Below are 19,729 nucleotides of genomic sequence, written 5' to 3'. Positions count from 1 at the left end.
AGAGGCAGGCAGATCTCTGTGAGTTTAAGGCCAGCCTGGTCTACATAGTGAGTTCCAGGACAGCTGGGGCTACAGGGAGACCCTGTCTCAAAAAGACCAAAAAAAAAAATCACTTAAAAATTATACAAATACATTGCTAGTCTCTTTATTAAATGAAGGTTGCATAAATCACTTTCTTGGTGCTATACAAAATATATAGATAAAATAAATTGGAAATTGTGTTTAAAGAAAGACGTAGTAAAATGCTTATAAAAATTTAAAAGCAACACATAGAAATGTATTAATAAAGAGCTCCATTTCATATAACATTCACATATACACACAGAAATACATAGAAAAGTTGGCTAAGAAACATTCTAAAGTATTATCAGTTATTTAAAATTATTTCTCATTATAGAATAAGGCGACTAAATTTTTCTGCATGGTATTCATATTTTCCACTATCTTACCATGTACAAAAATTATATAATTGAAGAAACTCAATTTTAAAAAAATTTTAAAGGAGCAAAATGTAAAGAAATCTCACCTCATAGAACCAAGAGGCCAGATCTGTGGTTTGCTTCTGTTACAGCTGTATCCTAGGATCTAATAAGTGTTATTTAATATTGTATGTGCCTTACCATGCTATGAAAATAAAACTTACTTAAAACTTCATATTTTTTCCTAAGAATAATTAATCTAAAAAACATGATTTTATATTTATTGTAACAACATTTCTACTTTGAAAAACAATATAGTTTATATATTTACATATTAGAAAGGGATCCCAAAATATGCACATATCTGTGACTCTAGTGCTGGGGAAACAGCAGGACCCTGGAACTCACTAACCAGCTAGACCTTCTGAATCAGTGAGCTCCAATTCCTCCTCACTCTCCCCAGGAATCCCCAACTCCTCCCTCCCTGATGCAATCTTGTGCAGGTAATCACAGCTGCAGTGCTACAGCCATGTCCTGTCCAGAAGACAGCCCTTCACAGCACCCTTCCTGATCCTCCAGCTCTTACATTCTTTCTACCCCTCTGCCTCAGCATTCCCTGAGCCTTGGAGGACAGGGTCAGGGGTGATGTAGATGTTCCATTTAGGAGCATTCAATAGACACTTACTCTCAGCACTCTGACCAGTAGTAAATCTCTGCATTAACTGTTAACCATTGCAGAGAGAACCTTCTCTGGCCAAAGCTGAGGGTAGCACTAAGCTATGGATATAAGCATAAATATTGAGAAGGCAGTTTTACAACATGTTGCTTAGTAAAACAATAGCAGTAGTTCCTCCCTAGGGAGGAACCTCCCAGGGTCTTAGGCTTTCAACCAGGTTTACAGTAGCAGGCCTAAATTCCTTCTTGTTCCTCAAATCCAATCCAAAAAGCAATTGGTTATCCCCATTACCTTTGTGCCACTATTGCACCAGTGGTCACATCTTGCCTGGCAGCCTATACTGCAAGGCTACCGTTAACATCTTTTTTTCCTGCAGCAGCCTGCATAGCACCTTCTAGCATTCTGAAAGCTAGTCAGCTGGAAATTTTCAGGTCAGTCCCAGCTTCATTTCTCAGTGTCCTGCAACCAAAGCGTGTTGAGTCTTCAGCAATAGAATTTTACCATCTAGTTCTGGTAGGCAATCAAGAGCAATGGTAATAGCCTGTGTTGTTTTGGGGGACTCTAGGCTTTGATGATCAACAACTTATAGGAAGGCCTGGTACTGAAATTTTCATTTAATAACCCATAAGATGTTTATTTCCCTCAGAAGGCTGGGGGAATCACTGTCCACCCATGCAAGGTATCTGTGTCCAAATTCTATATTTTTAATTTTTTTTAACTAGCTTAAAAGCAGTAAGTAGGCTTCCATAAGGGTTTTCATACATCCTTAGTTTTGGTTAATCCACCCACCCCATCTTCTCCCCCTGTAATTTTTAACTCCCATATCCGTACCTCTGTCTTCATATCATATATGTATTACTATCCCTTCTGCCCTGAAGACCCCATTCCCTCTCCCTCTCATGGGTCCTTTCTAGCTTCCTGTGCTCTACAGATACTCCAAATTAAAATCTAAAAATTTAGAGCTAGGATCCACATATGTGTGAGAACATGTAGTGTTTTATTGAGTTTGGGTCACCTTGGTATGATATTTTCCATTTCCATTTATTTTCTTAAAAAATTCACAATTTCATTTTTCTTTACAACTGAATAAAATTGTATTGTGTATATGTACCATACCATATTTTCATTATTCATTCATCATCTGATAGACATATAAGCTATTATATACATACATCCTAACTATTGTGAATATACCAGCAATTAAATAAATAAGGATAGCTTTGGCATATTTATTTGTTTATTCGTTGAGGCAAGGTCTCACTCTGTAGCCCAGGTTGACCTAGAATTCACTATGTAGCCACCAGGACCGTTCTTGAACTCATAGCAATCCTCCTGCCTCAGTCTGCTGAGGGATGGGATTAGAAGCATGAGCCACCAAGCCTGGCTCTAAATGAGGTATTTTAAAAATAAATGTATTTCTGCTTAATGTAACTTGTTTGTGTGTCCTAAACCAGAATTATATTTGTTTTCATATTCACAATACTGTATTTTTTAATATACTTATCTTTCTCCAGAATTTCTTGATGGAAAAGAAATTAAAAATCTAGAAAGACAATTCCTAATAAATTGGAAAGCATCTAAAGATGCCAAGAAAGTCAGCAAGAAAAGGAGCAATAAAAACAAGGATTTAAGCAACTCCTACATAAGTGAGTGCCGGTCACAACTGGTCACTTCTAGCAGAGGGCGTGGTCTAGCAAAAAACTGCTAGAAATAAGGGGTAGAGTGGTAAGGATTTTTGTTTTTAGGCTTTAAGAAATTTATTTGTTGTCAAGGTAAATACAATAAATTGTCAGTAATTTTGCCTATTATGAAAATAGTAACCTTTATGAACAAAACCTGTGCTTGGTTTACACTGGCTATGACTGTGTCAGTCACATAAGCATAGTCATGAAAGTGGGGGAAATGTGTTTTTTTTTTTTTTATTCCAGCAAAAGTGTACAACATCAATTACATAAGTGGTAAAACAGTCAGTCATATAAATGGTGAAACCTAAGTCATTAGTATGTTTAGCACTGGTACAAAAATCAAGACATTTTTCCATTTGGGATAAAAAGTAAAATTGGGCCAGGCATGGTGGCTTATATCTATAATTCCAGCATTCAAGAGGAGTGAGACAGGAGGATCACCATGAGTTCAAGAGCAGTCTGGGCAGTGGAATGAGGCAGTCTGAAAAACTCAAAATAATTACTAATTATTAAAATTAAATGTAAGTCAATCTCATCTGACCTACACTCTATAGCCTGCCCCCTTCTTATGCATACATGCCGAAACTTAAATATTTGGAGTATCATATACCCATGGTTTTGTTAGAAAGTGCACACTAGCTTCTTTTGCCTAACTAATGCAAGTAAGTAAGGATAATGGAACAGTTATCTCTGCCATGTTAGGGGTCCACTGGAACTGACCCCACAGATTCTGTGGTGCACAACACTGGAATGAGCCTCCTCTTTCCATGACAGTCTTTGAATGCTAGTGCTTTGCTCTACGCCTAACTTTACTTGGCATCTTTGGATGCAGGAGATGGAAGCATAGCAAGGGGGCTGTTAGGCCAGAGCAAAGGGAAATGGGCACTCGAGCGGGTGTATGAAGCTTTATGCAGAGATAGCATTAAGCTAGGAGTTCTGTCACTAAAAGAAGGCTGGGATGAGGAGTAGAGTGGAAAGGCATAGAGCTCTGTTGATCTTGCTGTATTATGTCCATTCAATATGACCTGCTGAAAATCATTTAGGAGACTTGGGACTTAGGAAAGTGTAGCAATGACTGATCCTGTAGTGGGAATTTGAATTTCTCATGGTCTGAAATCCTCCTTCTGGATGACTATGAAAGGCAGGACTAGACCCAGGATCAGAACTCCAGGGCTGTCACTCAGTATGGTGGTGGTGAACACTTGTATTCCTAGCTATTCAGGCAGCTTGAGGCCAACCTGGGAAACAGCCCATCTCAAAATGAAGAAAGTTCATTTTGTATGTTAGCTCAGTGGTAGAGCAATGTGTAGTATTGTAGGTTCAATCCGTAGTCTCTCTCTCTCTCTCTCTCTCTCTCTCTCTCTCTCTCTCTCCCTATTTTATGTACATTACACCAACGATTCAAAAACCCCTTACTAATACTGAAGTACCCACAGAATTCATCCAAAAGCTAAGATATTCTAAAAATAATATCATTTCTTTCATCTTAATAGATTTCAATTTTTTCCTAATCTACATTTAAATTAATTTTAACTTCCCCAGTGAAAATAATTAGGAAAGTAATAAAAATTACAATGTGCCCTACAATTTATAACTTTTGAAATTAATAACTTAATTTTCTCAAAGAAATCCTTATTAATGTCTTTATAATTAGTGGTTAATTAGAAAAAACAACTTTAAAATTTTGTATATACACTAACAAAGTATATGAAAAGGAACTTAGAAAAACTATCTCATTTACAATAGCACCAAAAAAGAATCAGACACTTGGGAATAAACTTAGTTAGGAAGATGAAAAGCCTATATTCTGAAAATTGTTAAGGAATAATAAATAAGATACAAATAGAAAGACATTCCATGTTTGTGAAGTGGAAGACAAAATTATTAAAATATCCATCTGACCTAAAGGGATCTACAAATTCAAAGCATTCCTTGTCTGAATCACAATGGCATTTCTTACAGAAATATAAAAATATTCTAAATTCATATGGAACCACAAAAATCACCAACAGACAAATCCAATTTGAGGAAGAAAAAGAAAGCTTGAAGTATCATAATTTTTTATTTCAAAATATATCACAAAGTTAAGTAATGAAAACAGTATGGAACTGATGTAAGGCAAACATGTAGAGTGGTGGGAGAGAGTGAATCCACAAGCATACAGTCAACTGACTTTGACAAAGGTGCCAAGAATACACAATGAGAAAAGGACAGTCTCTTCAACAGTTTTGGGAACATTACATAGCCACATTCAAATGAAAGTAAATTGGACCCTTATCCAAAAATATCAACTTAAAATGTATTAAAGATGCAATGACACAAAACTGTAAAACTCCTAGAAGAAAATATAGTGGAAAAGCTCCATGAAATTCATCTTGGCAATGACTTCATGGCCGTAACACTAAAAACATGGGCAGAAAAAGTAGAAATAATTCAGGCTAGCTCAAACTGAACAGTTTCTGTACAATAAAGGAAATAACCAAGTGAATATAGAATGTAAGAAAATTCTTCTAAACCATGCATTTGATGGACGTTAATATCTCCAAAATATATAAGAAATTCCTGCGACTCAATCTCAAAGAAGTCCTAATGATCTGATTTAAAAATAAACTAAGGAGCACTGAGAATGGTAACACACGCTTTTAATCCCAGCACTCAGGAGGTAGAGGTAGGTGGATGTGGTTTTTTTTTTTTTTTTTTTTTTTTAGTTCAAGGCCAGCCTGTTCTATAGAAGTTGTAAGCCAGCTGGGACTACAGGAAGACTCTGTCTCAAAAAAAAAAAAGGTTAAGTACTTGAGCAGACATTTCTCCAGAGACATAAAAATGGCTAGCATATAAAGTAGGTAAATGTGAAGGGATGAATCATGAAATGCCAATAAAAAACAACAGTGAGCTTTCACTCCACATTGGGTAGGGTTGCTTCTTTCGTTTCTCTTTCTTTTTCTTTCTTTCCCTCCCTCCCTCCCTTCCTTTCTATCCAGTCATGGTGGTGCACACCTGTAATCACAGCACTTAGGAGGTGGAGGCAAGAGAATCAGGAGTGCAAAACCAGCCTCAGCTACATAGGGCCAGCCTGGACTATATGACACTTTGTCTCAAACAAAACAAAACAGCAACAGGTGTTAGTAATGATGAGGAGTGTCTGCATTACCTTTCTTATTGCTATGATCAGAGTACCTGACAAGAAAACTTAAGGGAGGAAGGATTTGTTTTGGCTCATAACTTCCGAGGGCTGAGCTTATGGTTGCTTGGTCCATGGGCTTAAGCAGAGCATCAGGTCAGCAAAACATCTGCTACAGTTCTTTACTTCTTGGTGGACTGAAGGCAGAGAGAAGGGAATAAAGGAAGGAACCAGGGCAAGATAAAGCCACCAAGGACATGCTGCCAGTGACCTAATGCCTCTAGAGGGCCTTGCTTCCTATGTTCACCATTTCCCAATAATGCCATGAAATTACAAACATACCAAAGGATTAACCCATTCATTAGGTCAGAACTCTCATGATCTGATTGTTTCTGTAAACACCATCACAGACAGACCCAGACATGTCCTTCATTAATCACCATTTAACATTTCTTTTAAAAATTTATGTGTGTGTGCAGGTGCCCATGGAGGCCAGAAGAGGGTGTTGGATCCCTTAGAGCTAGAATTACAGGTGTCTGTGAGCTGTCCAACATGGGTGCTGGGATTTGAGCTCCAGTCCTCATGATTGAGCTTTTAACCTATGAGTCATCTCTCCAGCCCCTTTGCAGCCAATCCTTTATCCACTCAAGCTAACAATCAACATTAGGTATCACAAAGATAGAAATCTTTGTGCAACCTAATCTTTTACATGCCTTAATATATTTTTTATTTATATGTTGGTAGAATTCTAATTTCGGGGCACTGACCTAGATATTATAGTAAAATTACATGGATTCTAACTTTAACTTCAAGGATCTTTCAATAAAAAATTACCCTACATATAACCATGTAACTCAAAATTGGAAATATAATAAGATCCAAAATGAAAGAAAATCTTTTATTATTAGCACATGGAAACTAATGTATTCATTTAACAAAGAAGGGGCTGGAGAGATGGCTCAGTGGTTAAGAGCACTGGCTGCTCTTACAGAGGACCCAGGTTTGATTCCCAGCACCCACATGGCAACTAACAACTGTCTATAACTCCAGTTCCAGGGGAAGCCAATGCTCTCTTCTGACTTCTATGGGCACTGTATGACATGGGTGCACTTACATACATACAGGCAATACCCTCATACACATGAAATAAATAAAAATAACAAAATATTTTTAAAAAATTTAACAGAGATATGCTCAAGGCAGCTCAGCATGAGACCCTGGGTTTAACCCTAGCACCAGAAAAACTTTGAATACCCATAGGACTATTCAAGGCAGTGAAGACAGCACTGCTGGAAAACAGGCAAATCATATGGAATGTTAATTGCCCAACTAAATGTATGAACGCATCCCAACAAGTATACGTGACTAATCTACACCGTAAAGGTTACTTTGAAAAAAATAAATTACCTCAGGCAAGCAAAATTTAATTCAACTAATGTTTATAATAATGTTAGCATACCCAATTCTCTGTAAGAATTAACTATAAAGTTTCCTGTACAGGTTTTTAATATATAAAAGTGTGATATTTATCTTGGATATTCATTTATTATTGATTTTTTTGGGATCTACTTATCTTTGTTTAATTCTTTTCATAAAAAATAGTTTAAGATAATAATATATGTCCTTTTGACAATTTAGTTACTAGTTTCAAAGAAGGTTGCTTTTAATTTTTTGTATGCTGCAGGTAAATTTGAAACAGTGCATCACATAGTTCCTGTTTATTACCCACAGGTGGGTAAGTCAAAAGTAGTCTTTTTCTCTGATGTACAGAGATCTCTTGCAAGTGGGAATGCAGCTACAGAAAGCTCTCAAGAAGATAAAACTGAAATTATTGAAGACATGGGGTAGGTTCTTTCAAATATTTGTATGATTTTCCTTTTTTAGAGGAATGGAACCCTCTTACTGTCAACACAGATGAAGAGAGGCCCTCTTAGTTCTGTGTTCTCAAACCTCTCTGTCTCTACCTCTGTTTCTCTGACTCTGTCTCTCTGTCTCTCTCTCTTCTCTCTGTCTCTGTCTCTCTCTCTCTACACACACACACACACACGGTTTGCTGTTGTCTTTTAAGCAGTCATAAAGCTGCAATGGCAAGGGCTGGCTCTGGGAGACAGGAGTTAAACTAGATGCCCTCACTGAAGTAGAGATAAGGCATGTAGCTCAGGAAATTCCTGAAAATGTGGATAAAGATGTCTAAATGACCATCACATGGAAGCTGTGGCCCCAGTTGATGATGGGCCCCAGTGACAGGGAGTGAAAGACGAGAGTGTGGCCGCAGTAGGGCACATGGTCTAGAAAGGAGGAGCCCAGAGGAGGAGGTAGACTGCTTTCACACTTCTCTAAGCCAAAGTTCTGAACCTGCTCTCTCTGAAGGAGACATTTGAAGCATCGCTCTGTCTCAGAGGAATTTATACCGAAAAACAAGCAAACAAACAAACCCAACCAGCTTAATGGTTACAATTCCAAGCCTTGAATCAATACCTAATCTAGTTCTATATAAAACAGTTCTAAACCTTCTAAATGAGCAAACAATTGCTTTGGTTTCAAAAATGATGACATTATTTCCATTGAAAGATTCACTATTTCAGAAAATAACCTCCTTTATTCTAAATAGACCTTCCCACCCTTCAAGCAGCATTATACAAAAATGCAAATGAGAACTGGGTATGAGGAGGCATGACTACAATCTCAACATGCTGGAGGTGTTCAGGGTTGTCCTCAACCACACAGCAAGTTCAAGGCCAGCCTGGCTAAGACACCCTGTCTCAAAACAATCAAAAATTCAAATAAGACAATCTTAATCCCAAGTACCTTGCAACACTCTGTGTGGGGAGCCAAAGCTGAAATAATCGCTGTATTCTTTGGAAATGTCATGAGCATTATAAACCGCTCCCTAATGTTGTCTATAAATTTTTATTCAAACTGGTTTTTAAAAATTTTATTGTGAATTTCCTTTTTATTTTTTTCAGCAGTATTGAGAATGAACTTAGGGCCTCATGTGAGTCAAGCACTTTACCACTGAGCTACAGCCCCAGCCCTTTTCTGCATTCATAATCAATCCAATGAATGTTCTATTGATCTTTCCAATCATACAGTGTTGTTCATCACAATATAACAAAGGCTAACACATATTTCATTGAGAAAGTAATCAGAGCCAGTGGATGTACTCTGTAATAGAATTCATCTTCCCAGAACTACCTGCTGAAGGTCAGATGGGTCTGCCATGAGATACTCTTTTCAGGTCTAGTGATGTAACATTGCTAGTGGAGTCCACTAGAAGAAGCCCTGTGAACAATATGGGTGCCCAGTCCTCTCCCTATCCCCACAGAGCAGCTTGAGATAGCTATGGTGCAGGCTTATGGTCCTGAGTCTTTATCTGAGGAAAAGAGAGACTATGAAGGGGGTTCTGGTTTGGGTCTTGCCTCTTCTCCATTCACAATACAATGGGAGTTGTGTAAGGATTCGCTTTACTGCTTGCACACAGCATGCTTCATCATTGCCTTCAAAATCAGAGCCAATTTTCCCATAGCATCCCAACAGTTTCTTAAAGATATACACACTGATATCAATTCTGTAGCAGTGTTCTTGAGATTTTGTTTCTTTGCCAAACACTTTGAAAAGTACTGCTGGTATATCATAAGGTGGATATAATACATCCAATAAAACAATGAAAATACACACAGCCTCAGAAAACAAAGTTGGTGAATTCTATACATTGCCAACACATGCTAATTACATCAGTCGTGAGCTGTGGCACACAGCAGACATTCTGCATCCCTGTGGAAAGCCCAGGAGTACACAGATGAAACGGCCAATAAATCACTCTCCTCGTCCTCATAGGACCACAGAACCAAATGCCTTTTTAAAGAATAAACTAGCCTTGTGCTGAAATGATAGGGTGCCCTAAACAGTCCACAGAACTAGAGGTGCTACCATGAGAAGCACATCCACACCCCATTTCTGCCGCTGTGTGACACTGAGGATACTCAATTTTGAGGTTACAGTTTCATCCTGTGAAAAAAATTCCATATTTTCTTTTTAAATGTTTATTATTTCCTTAGGTAGCATTTTCTCTGGAAGCATGGCAAACATTGCCAACATTTATACTGTATTTAACATTCAAGACGAGAGGCCTACAGAGAGTCATGCTTCGGTGGCTCAGAAGTCTGATTAGATGGGGATATTAGTTGTGTCCCTTTTAATAAAAGGTGACCAAGCACATTATGGAACTTCCTCAAGTTTTTGATACAGTTTTAGAGTGTGCCCATTGCTAGCATTTTAGTAACTTGGGTCTTCTATTTGCTCACATTGGCTACTTTTCATTTTTATGTTTTTGTATAGTGAATCATGTATTTTCCATTGAAAATTGAGACATCCCACATGTATAAGGCATAAGACTTACATACAGCTTGACACTTTTGCCTGTGAATGCAGCCATGCAAACCTTGTAATTTAGCTTAAAACTAGGCAACAATGCTATTAAAGTTGGAAGATTGAAAGATATTGAAAACAAAATATTTAATAAATATTATTCCTTGGGGATGGAGTATAGCTTAATGATAGAGAGTGCTTGCCTGGCATGTTGAGTTCAATCCCCATGTCCACCAAGCAAAAGAAACAAACAAAAACCCTGAACACACAGAGAACAGGTTTTAAATTTCTAGAAAATAATTATTTTGAAGGTAAGAATGAACTGGCATCTGCAATAAAGTTTTGCTGCATTTAACATGCCCGGCGAGAGGCCTGAAGAGAGGTGGATGAGAGTGCATGTTCCATAAGCAAAGTGTCTGTTTGCACACTCCTTGAGGTGCTAGACACCAGAGGCAACATCTGTCCAAAGACGAGAATGTTTTCCCCGTCTTTTATAAATGCATGCAGTCTACATGTGTATATTTACATAAGCCTGCTTTCCCTACAGGGAGGAAAAAGTCAGACTCATTGACGTTGTTTGTGACCCTCAAACTGAACTTGATACTATCAATGTACACTTTAATTAAAGATTAGGTCTAAACTATTTCTTATTTAAAGACTGAGTCTGAACAAATGCCTTCACTGTTCAATTAAAAATAATGTATGGTATTAAGCAAGTAAAAACGGCTCACATTATTGCTTCTTTCTGTATTTGTCACAGTAAGCACTTCTGACAGATGTTTCCTCTCTTTTCAAATCTGCTAGGAGGTACTTGGACCTTAGTAATTTAAAAATAGATGTTAAATACATTTATGTTGCATATGAGATCCACTGAGAATATAGCACTGTACCACGGAGAAAGCACATTGTTACTTGATTGCTTAACTATCTTCCGAGCCCAAGAAATGCTGATACGAATAGATCTACATCTTTTGTTACTTTAAAAATCATTTTCTGGTGTTAAAAGAGTCTTGTTTTCAGATACCTTTAAGGAATTTGGATCCCTAGGACTCACAATTCACAGGAAATGTTCACTCTGTTATTTATTTCTGAAATACTTGGTATCTTTTGCTAAACTATAGGAAGACTGAGGGTTCTTCGAATTGAAAGTGGACTGTAATAGTTAAAATAACTTGCTTTCACCACTGCAAAGGTTATGTTTAAACAGTTGTAATAACACATCTATGTGTTTCAAAAAGAAATTTACAAACTCAGATAATACTTTATCACAAAACTCTAGGATGTTCTTATATAAACTTACTTGCAAAGTTCAAAATGTTTTTAATTTTGCTTTGCTTAAACCTTACCTCAGTATATTTAATTGTACTTGCAAAATAAACTTTGTGTGAATCAGTAATGTAGATAAAACGTTAACATTTTTATTTGCAGTACTCAAAGAACTCTTGAAATTAAGATACAGCCCCCAAAAGCAATACTGGAAAGCAACAGAAAAATTTTCTGTTAAAACAGTTTTTTGAATTCTCTTTTCAATTCTGTCAATGGCTTACTCTGTGAACAAGAGTTATGTAAGGCCTAACAAAATAACTTTTAGCTGCTTTTTAAAATTCTGATACTTTGAAATCTAAATCTTTATTACCCAAGCAATTTTTAAAAACAAAAAAGAATATTCTCAACCCCATTTTACTACAGATGGGAAAATGAGGCTTGGAGAAGCACATTCCCCGGAAGCCAGATCACTGACTCCAGTAGCCAAGCTCTGACTTAACAGAGAAGGCATCTCAGACGTGTTCCCAGGTCCAGGAAGGTACTGTAAGGAAAGCAGTGAGTTAGTGAATGAGGTGGACTGACAGCATATCCTGTCCAGCTAAAGACAGCTGCAGCTGCTCAGTTCAAGGACAATGTGGGCTGGGACATGAACTTGAGAAATCAGACTAGCTGGCAAGCATAATACCTAGGCTGTAAAATCGTTTGAGATAGTGACTCAATCTTTGTCTTAAAAAATAATGTATTAGAGAGGCTAGGAAGCTGGCTTAGTAAAGTACATGTCTTGTAAGCACACGGACCTGAATTCAGATCCCTAGCACCCACATATCTCCCAGCACAGCACTAGTAGGTGGAGATAAGAGGGATCCCTGGAGCTCACAGGTCAGCCAACGGAGCCAAATTTTTGATCTCTAGGTTCAGTGAAGGAAAAAAGAGTTGGAAGGAAACTGAGGAAGATACCCAACATTGACCTCTGGCTACCATATGCACCTGGACACATATGTATGCATACCCACATGAACACAGTACATCATATTACATATAATACACACACACAAATGAAAATGATGTATTAGAATGGATAAGAAGAAAATTTTAAACTGTGTCTTATCACAGTGATTAGGATATGGAGTAACTGGAACTCTCATGCAATATTGATGGGAATGCAAAATTAAGGAAGTCATTTAGCACAGTAGTTTGATGTGTTATAACAGTAAATGCACATGTACTACATCTAGAAGTCCAATGCCTAGTAATTTTCCAAAGTGAAATGAAAAAAAATCTATACTCATGAAAAACTATGTTTATAATGGTCTAGTTGTAATCATTAAAAATTTAAAACAACCAATTATATCTCAGCTGGGAGATGGATAAACTATATGCTATAGAATACTTCTCAGCGATGAAAATGAATGAACCACTAACAACATGAATGGATCTCAAAAGCATTGTTACGTGAAAAGTGTCATATATTAGCAAGCAACATACTTATATGCTTCTGTTTATATGACATTCTGGGAAAGGCAAATCCATAGAGACAGAACAGATCAGGAGTTGCCAAAACTGGGAGGTGGGAGAAAGGTTTCACTACAAAGAGGGAATTCTAAAGGAGGATGGAGGTATTCTGTATCTTCATTGTGGTGGTGGTTACAAAACTGCATACATTTATCCAAACTTGCTGAATAATATACACAGAAGGGCAAATTTAACTATGCAAATCATACCTTAATTTAAATCATAAGGGACATAGGTGAAAGGTGAAGAAAACCAATTGCTTTATACACATATAAAATATCTACAGTATAAAATGCCTAAACATTTTATCCTCTGCTATGTGATATTTGCTTTTTGGCTTGCATTATAAAGACAATATTAACATTACGATTTGCCATATTTTTTAAAAGACAAGAGTAATTCTTAGATGTATACCATACTTACTGAATAAAATCTGCATTCTAAAGTCATACTTTTGTAAAGACTAGACTACTAAGAACTTCAAAGAAAGATGCATTATGAACATAGAAATTGAGTTGTTAATAAGGCTAAACTAAAGCATGCACTTTAGTAATAGATTCAAAAACTGTTTTGCAAATTATAAAATACAAAAACTAAACAGACTAGTCTGGCAAAACATAAGTTAGGGACGATCTACTTGGCTTGAACCCGATGCCAGCTATTTACTAGGTGACATTAGACAAATTGCCTAATCCCTGTGAGCTCGATTTTTTTCCAACTATAAAATGTAAATCCTCAGTTTTTGTTAATGAATGAGAAAAAGGCTATAGCAGCATCTGTTATTATTTGTGCGTAATAGTGGAGTTTTAGAATTGCCCCCCCCCCTTTTGGTCTTTTTGAGAAAGGGGCTCCCTGTAGCTCCAGCTGTCCTGGAACTCACTATGTAGACCAGGCTGGCCTCGAACTCATAAAGATCCGCCTGCCTCTGCCTCCCAAGTGCTGGGATTAAAGGCATGCTCCACCACACCCGGCTGGATTGTCCCACTTTTAAATGGACTAAAAATACTGGTCCTTTCTGGAATTCAGAATTACGCTGACTAGGGTAGCAAAGGAGGACAGAAAAGAGTGGCCTGCAGTGGTCGTTTTCTGAACAGTCTGTCATCTCACTGCTGGGCGACAGGGCTGGCTACTGCGCAGGCACTGCCGGAAGTAAAGAGCCTTTATCTCTCCCGGTGACCCACAGCAACAGAAGATACTGGCAGAGTAGGTTAGGCCGAGGCCTTAGGGTTTAAGGCCCTCCAGGCACCTTGACTGCCTGTGTCGCCATGGTCCCAGCCCACCTTACCGCCATCATTGTTTCCATGTCTCCCAAAGCCGGAGAAAGACAGAGCAGATGCACAATGTTTGTTGACTTAACATCTGCCTTTACTATGGTCAATGTGTCCTGGGGTCTGTTTACCGTCTTTTAAAGATATTTCAAGTTAATTAAATGCTGGTTTGTTTGTTTAACAGGAATCTCTCCTTGAAGGAATCCAAAAGCTCACTAACAAAAAAATGATATTATGTCAACCCCAGCTTCTCTAAATCCCAAAACTAAAAGAAAATTTGTTTGAGAGAAAGTAGTAAATTCAGCCTTGCGTGATCTGATTTCTTCATAGAAGTAGGCAACATCTTTTGAGGGTTTTAGAATTATGTCATCTCCGGGTGTAAGAGTCTTCGTTTTTTCCTTATAAAATTTACTTGTCTTTCCGCGTGTGAATTCTGGGATTTGGTTTATTAGCCGTTACATACAATTTACCAGGAAATAAAAATGTGCTTTCTTATCCCACAAGAAATCTTGTATCAATGGAAGTTAGCCGTGCTTCCAAAGCGTAAAGCCTCTTGGCGTTATGGAAGGAGCTCGGAGCAGTTGTAAGGTTCCACCGACTTGACTAACAAATGCCGAGCACGCTGCGGTCTGGGTCACCGGGCTAAGTGCCAGCATTACTATCTAGAGCTTGATAATTCCAATTTGGAAAGTTCGTAATTGATTGGAAAACGCACAAGAATGCATGAGAGAGCGGGTTCTTCGGTGACATTTTATATTTGGCACTCCGCTTTGGCTCCTAAGGGAGGAAAATGCCCCGTTGCTCCCTGATGGAGCTCCAGGCTCGGGTGGTTGCCGGCAGCAGAGCGCTGGGCTCCGACTTCCTCGCGCGGGTGCTCCGGGCGGGCGCGGGCAGGTCTCCGGCCGCCAGGACCCCGCGAGGGCGCTGCGGGAGGGCGCAGGAGGGTCTCAGGCCGCCAGGTCCCCGAGGGCTCTGCGGGCGGGCGCGCAGGTGTGTAGCCAGGAAGGAGCCTCAGGTCAAATAGTGAACCCCAGAAGCCGTGGCCTCGGGTAACGGAGCGTCCCGGGACGATGGCCCGGGACCTCCTAAAGTGTGGCCAAGGGGACGTTGGGGGTCTGTAGTAAGTCACCAGGAAGCCAGAACGTTTACTGTGTAGGGTAAAAGGCAGGCAGGCGAACTGGACGGTTCCCCACAGGGTTAGAATCCACGCTGCCCCATGCAGCCGCGTTCGGGCTCCTCCGCATCCTCTGGCCTGGAACCCCGTGGGGGGCGGGGTCAGACATCCACCCGCCCACAGGCGGTTTGATTGATAGCTCTTCGCCGAGGGGGCGGCCCCGTAGCACCCGCGCCCCCAACCTAACGGCTCCGGTGGGCGCACATCCTCAGCTTCAGTGTTTCCCGGCCCCGGCGTGCACGCTGGCCTCGTGGGGCGGGGGGAAGCCCGCATAAAACGTGCGAGCGGCAGAAGCTGCTGAGGATAGAGTGCCTGGCCCACTGAGGCCACGCACACCCTGCTCGACGCCCGGAGCCTAGCACAGCCGCTGCCGGAAAGGTGAGCGTCCGCGTGGGCGAGTCCCCGTGCGAGGAGAGGAGAGCGAGGCCGGGTTCCCGAGGTGAGGGCAGAGGCCAGGTCTGCACCTGGGTCACAGAAGGGCTGGGTGTGCCCTGCGTCACTTGCCCCTCGGGGCTGACGGAATGCAGGTTGTGTGGTGGAGCGGCCTGGAGGTGTCGGGAGAAAAGAAGGCCCCGGCTCCCTCCCGGGGTGGCCGGCACGTGGAGATCCGCCCCTTCCTCCGCAGGGGCGGCCGGCGGGCGCGGGGACTCCAGGAGGAAGCCTGGGCGCTCCCGGGTCTCACGGCGCCTTCGCCCCTTTGCAGCGCGCGTGGCCCGAGCCCCATGGAGCGCGGTCGTCCCGCCAGAAGCGCCGAGCCCGCCGCACCCCGCGACCTGAGCCCCGGGCGCACCCCAGGGCAGGGGGGCCCCGGCGGCGTGGCGACGCGCTCCGGGAGTGGCCGGCCGGCTGCTGCGAACGCTGCGCGGGAGCGAAGCCGGGTGCAGACCCTGCGGCACGCCTTCCTGGAGCTGCAGCGCACACTGCCTTCCGTACCCCCCGACACCAAGCTGTCCAAGCTGGACGTGCTGCTGCTGGCCACCACCTACATCGCGCACCTCACCCGCAGCCTGCAGGACGCCGACGCGCCCGCGGACCCAGGCCTGGGCGCCCTGCGAGGCGATGGCTACCTGCACCCGGTTAAGGTAGGTGAGCGCGCTTCCGCCCGAGCCGCTGGACCTGTAGCTGCCTGGGCTGGCGGGTGCTGGTGACACCGCCCCACCCCAACAGGATGCTTATAAGGCTCTGGGCCCAGGAACCTGAAGCTTCACCCCGGCGGGCTTCGCCTTCGTCGCACCTGCCCCGACAGCACGGCGCGCTCCAGGGTTTTGTTCTCACGGTGAGAACTGGGGGAGCCACGTGTACATGTCCCTCCAGAGTCCAGTTCTAAACGTCCCAGTGTGTTTTCCATGGGCTGTTTCAAAGGTTACATGAATTAAATGGACCTCTCTGCTCCTAAAGTCATCCTAGGGAGAAAAAAAAAAGCTAAATTTAGTAAAAACAAGTGGGACCATTCTACATCCGCCATAAAATAACATTTTTATCCAGGTTAAATATTGTGGACCAGACGGCTACCAAGAACGTTAAGAAAAACATAATGTCTTTCTCATTGTTACAGTAGACTTGCACGTATGGTGAGTATTTAAATTAACCAAGAGAAACTATTTTGCATCATTTCTTTACTTGTAGGTAAAATGCTCATGATTTTCATCTAATATGCCATAGATGGTATATGAATTCCTATTACAGATGGTTTATTATCTGTAGTGCCATGGTCTGCATCATCCCTTTTGTCTAGATTTCTTTTGAAAACTTGGACTGATCTGACTTTCTATTCAAAATGCATAATCTCTGGATTTGCTAAATTTAAATTTTCACATTTTTTTGTTTCACCATTCTGAAATATTTAAACACACATACAGTTAGGACTTTATTGTAAGTATCTTGGTGTTCAGCAAATTATTGAATAACAAAAACTGAGTAATACAATCTCTTTCAAGGATGAGACTCTTGGTAGATTAACCATGCTCCAGTGGATGGACCCTTACTGAAGGACATTTGGGGACACAAATTAGATTCTGTATATATGCATATTCATATATGAGTACATTAAATTGGGCGGGGGCAGTAATGGGAGGTGCAGATAGCGGAGAGGCTCTACGTACCATCAAATTATATTGTATGAAAATCGCAAAAATTTAATAAAAAGTGCAGATTGCAAAGAAAACTGAGAAATCATTGTTAAAATGTAATAAAGTATGTATCCTAACATTAACTGTACTTATATATTACAGAGTGAGGTTTAATAAAACTTATTTTGTAAATATAATCAATATGACAATAGACTTAAAGCAGTTCAAATGATAAATATTAAACTGTGAAATGGTTATAATAATGATAGAATTCATTCTGTTCTTGAGCATTTAAACATAATAGCTGAAAAGTCACTTATTTTAATTAGGAATTTTGTGTTACAGTATGAATTAGATTGCTATTCAAATATCCCATTAATGTAGATTTCTTTTGACTTGACGTTTGCCCTATATTCTAAGAAAGTTTACTTTAACACTAAGAAGATTACCATACCAAAAGCATAAGTTCAACTCCACCCCCCCATGAGATCTAGTCTTTCACCTTAGTTTCACATAATGCTTTCTTTCTTTTTTTTTTCCTTCTTTTTCCTTTGACAGGGTCTCCCTAGTGCCAGCCTACCTGGAACTCTGTGTGGACCAGGCTAGCCTCAATCTCACAGAGATCCCCCTGCCTCTACCTCCCAAGGGCTGGGGTTAAAGGTGTATGCCACCACACCCGGCATTCATGTTATGTTTTCTTGAATGGAAATGTTAAAGGCAGCAGTGTTAGTAAGAAATAAGCATAGCAAGCTAGTTTTTTACTTGATTCATGCACCAAGTGTTTTTATAGTCATAACTATTTAAAGTAAATCCCATTTGCTACCTAGTTTTAAAAGACAAACTCTATAATCTCTGTATTTGTTAAATCTAGACATAATAATAAAAGGCCAAAGATTATCCCATAAAAATGAAATTGATGATGGTTAAATAGTGACTAAGCTGTTTAAATATTAAACATTTGAGTTAGTACTGTGTACAAATAACTGCTTTAGGACAGACAGTAAACACAGCTGTAAATAAGACTCAGTCCCTGGCCTGCATGAACACATTCTAGACCTGAAAACAAAAATATAAATCATAGTATAGTACTGTAAAGGAGAAAAAAATGTTTGTTGAAAAACCACTATAGGGGGCTAGAGAGATGGCTCAGGGGTTAAGAGCACTGGCTAGTCTTGCAGAGGACCCAGGTTCGAATCCCAGTACCCACATGGCGGCTAACAATCGTTGGTAACTCTAGTTTCAGGTGATCTGACATTCCCGTCTGACCTCTACAGACATTGCATGGCATGAGTGTACTTACATGCATGCAGGCAATATGCTTGTACACATAATAAAAATAATTAAAAATTAAAAAAAGAAAAAACACTAAAAACCACATGCTGTGGTTTCAGAAGATAGACTTTACATAATGAATTGAAATTTCCTGTTAAGATTTAACTGTTAAATTTATCTTTAATGCGAAAGGAATAAGAATACTCTGATAATTTTTACTTTTTGGTTAACTGTAGACTCATTATAAACTCATAGATGTCCCTTAGTGTGTATTCTAAAATTACTAATTTTCTGTCTTATAGCATAATGTTGCTAAGTCCTATATAAATGATCAAAGATACTTTAGTAAATATTCCAATTCTGTGATTTTTGAATCATTAGTCTTTTACAGATATTATGAGTGTATTTGAATTGTTGGGAACTTTAGAGTATCTCAAATGAGGAAGGGAGATACATTCAGTGGTAGAGCTCATAGTTAGCATTTGCAAGGCCCTGGATTCCATCCACGGTGCACAGACATGGTGTCTTTAAACTGGAAGAAAGGTTTAAGAGATCCAACTCATGCAGTGGGGCCTAACCAACCCCATTTTTATCTTGTTGGGAATGAACAGTTTCAGTCAGCACCAGTGGCCTGAAGGGACATTCAAAACAGGGTGTCTTTCAGACCTTTAACTTTGGGAGAAAAATCCAGATGACTTTATTAATTGCCAAACTCCCCAAGAATCATTTTTCATAATACAGATAAGCAAGAATTTAAAAAAAGACAGGATTTTGTTGTTGCTGCTGCTGCTGTTGTTGTTGTTTTGGGGGGGGCGGTTGTTTAATTAGAATAGACCTTTTTTAAGGTCTTTAATTTCAGGCTCAGTTCTTGTTAATTGCTAGATTTTTAATTTAAATGA

At 40.0% G+C, this 19,729-nt stretch overlaps 2 protein-coding genes across 2 annotated transcripts in view; both read left to right on the top strand.

Annotated features, from left to right (window-relative positions):
• Positions 1–14,545, top strand: part of Ppp1r42 (protein phosphatase 1 regulatory subunit 42) — a 41,093-nt gene extending 26,548 nt beyond the window's left edge. Inside the window, exons 6-8 of the mRNA XM_008854771.3 lie at positions 2,610–2,741; positions 7,586–7,745; positions 14,500–14,545. Coding sequence (XP_008852993.2) covers positions 2,610–2,741; positions 7,586–7,745; positions 14,500–14,545 — 338 coding nt within the window. The remainder of the gene's footprint in view (positions 1–2,609; positions 2,742–7,585; positions 7,746–14,499) is intronic.
• Positions 14,546–15,762: 1,217 nt separating this feature from the next.
• Tcf24 (transcription factor 24) overlaps positions 15,763–19,729 on the top strand; it is a 6,489-nt gene continuing 2,522 nt past the window's right edge. The window contains exons 1-2 of the mRNA XM_008854788.2: positions 15,763–15,867; positions 16,193–16,571. Of these exons, the coding sequence (XP_008853010.1) occupies positions 16,212–16,571 (360 nt within the window). The 5' untranslated portion in view covers positions 15,763–15,867; positions 16,193–16,211. The remainder of the gene's footprint in view (positions 15,868–16,192; positions 16,572–19,729) is intronic.

Source organism: Nannospalax galili, unplaced genomic scaffold, assembly GCF_000622305.1.
Source record: "Nannospalax galili isolate Female #2095 unplaced genomic scaffold, S.galili_v1.0 scaffold247, whole genome shotgun sequence".
NCBI lineage: Eukaryota > Metazoa > Chordata > Mammalia > Rodentia > Spalacidae > Nannospalax > Nannospalax galili.
Note: the sequence above shows the minus strand (reverse complement) of the source record. Positions and strands in the feature narration are given on the sequence as shown.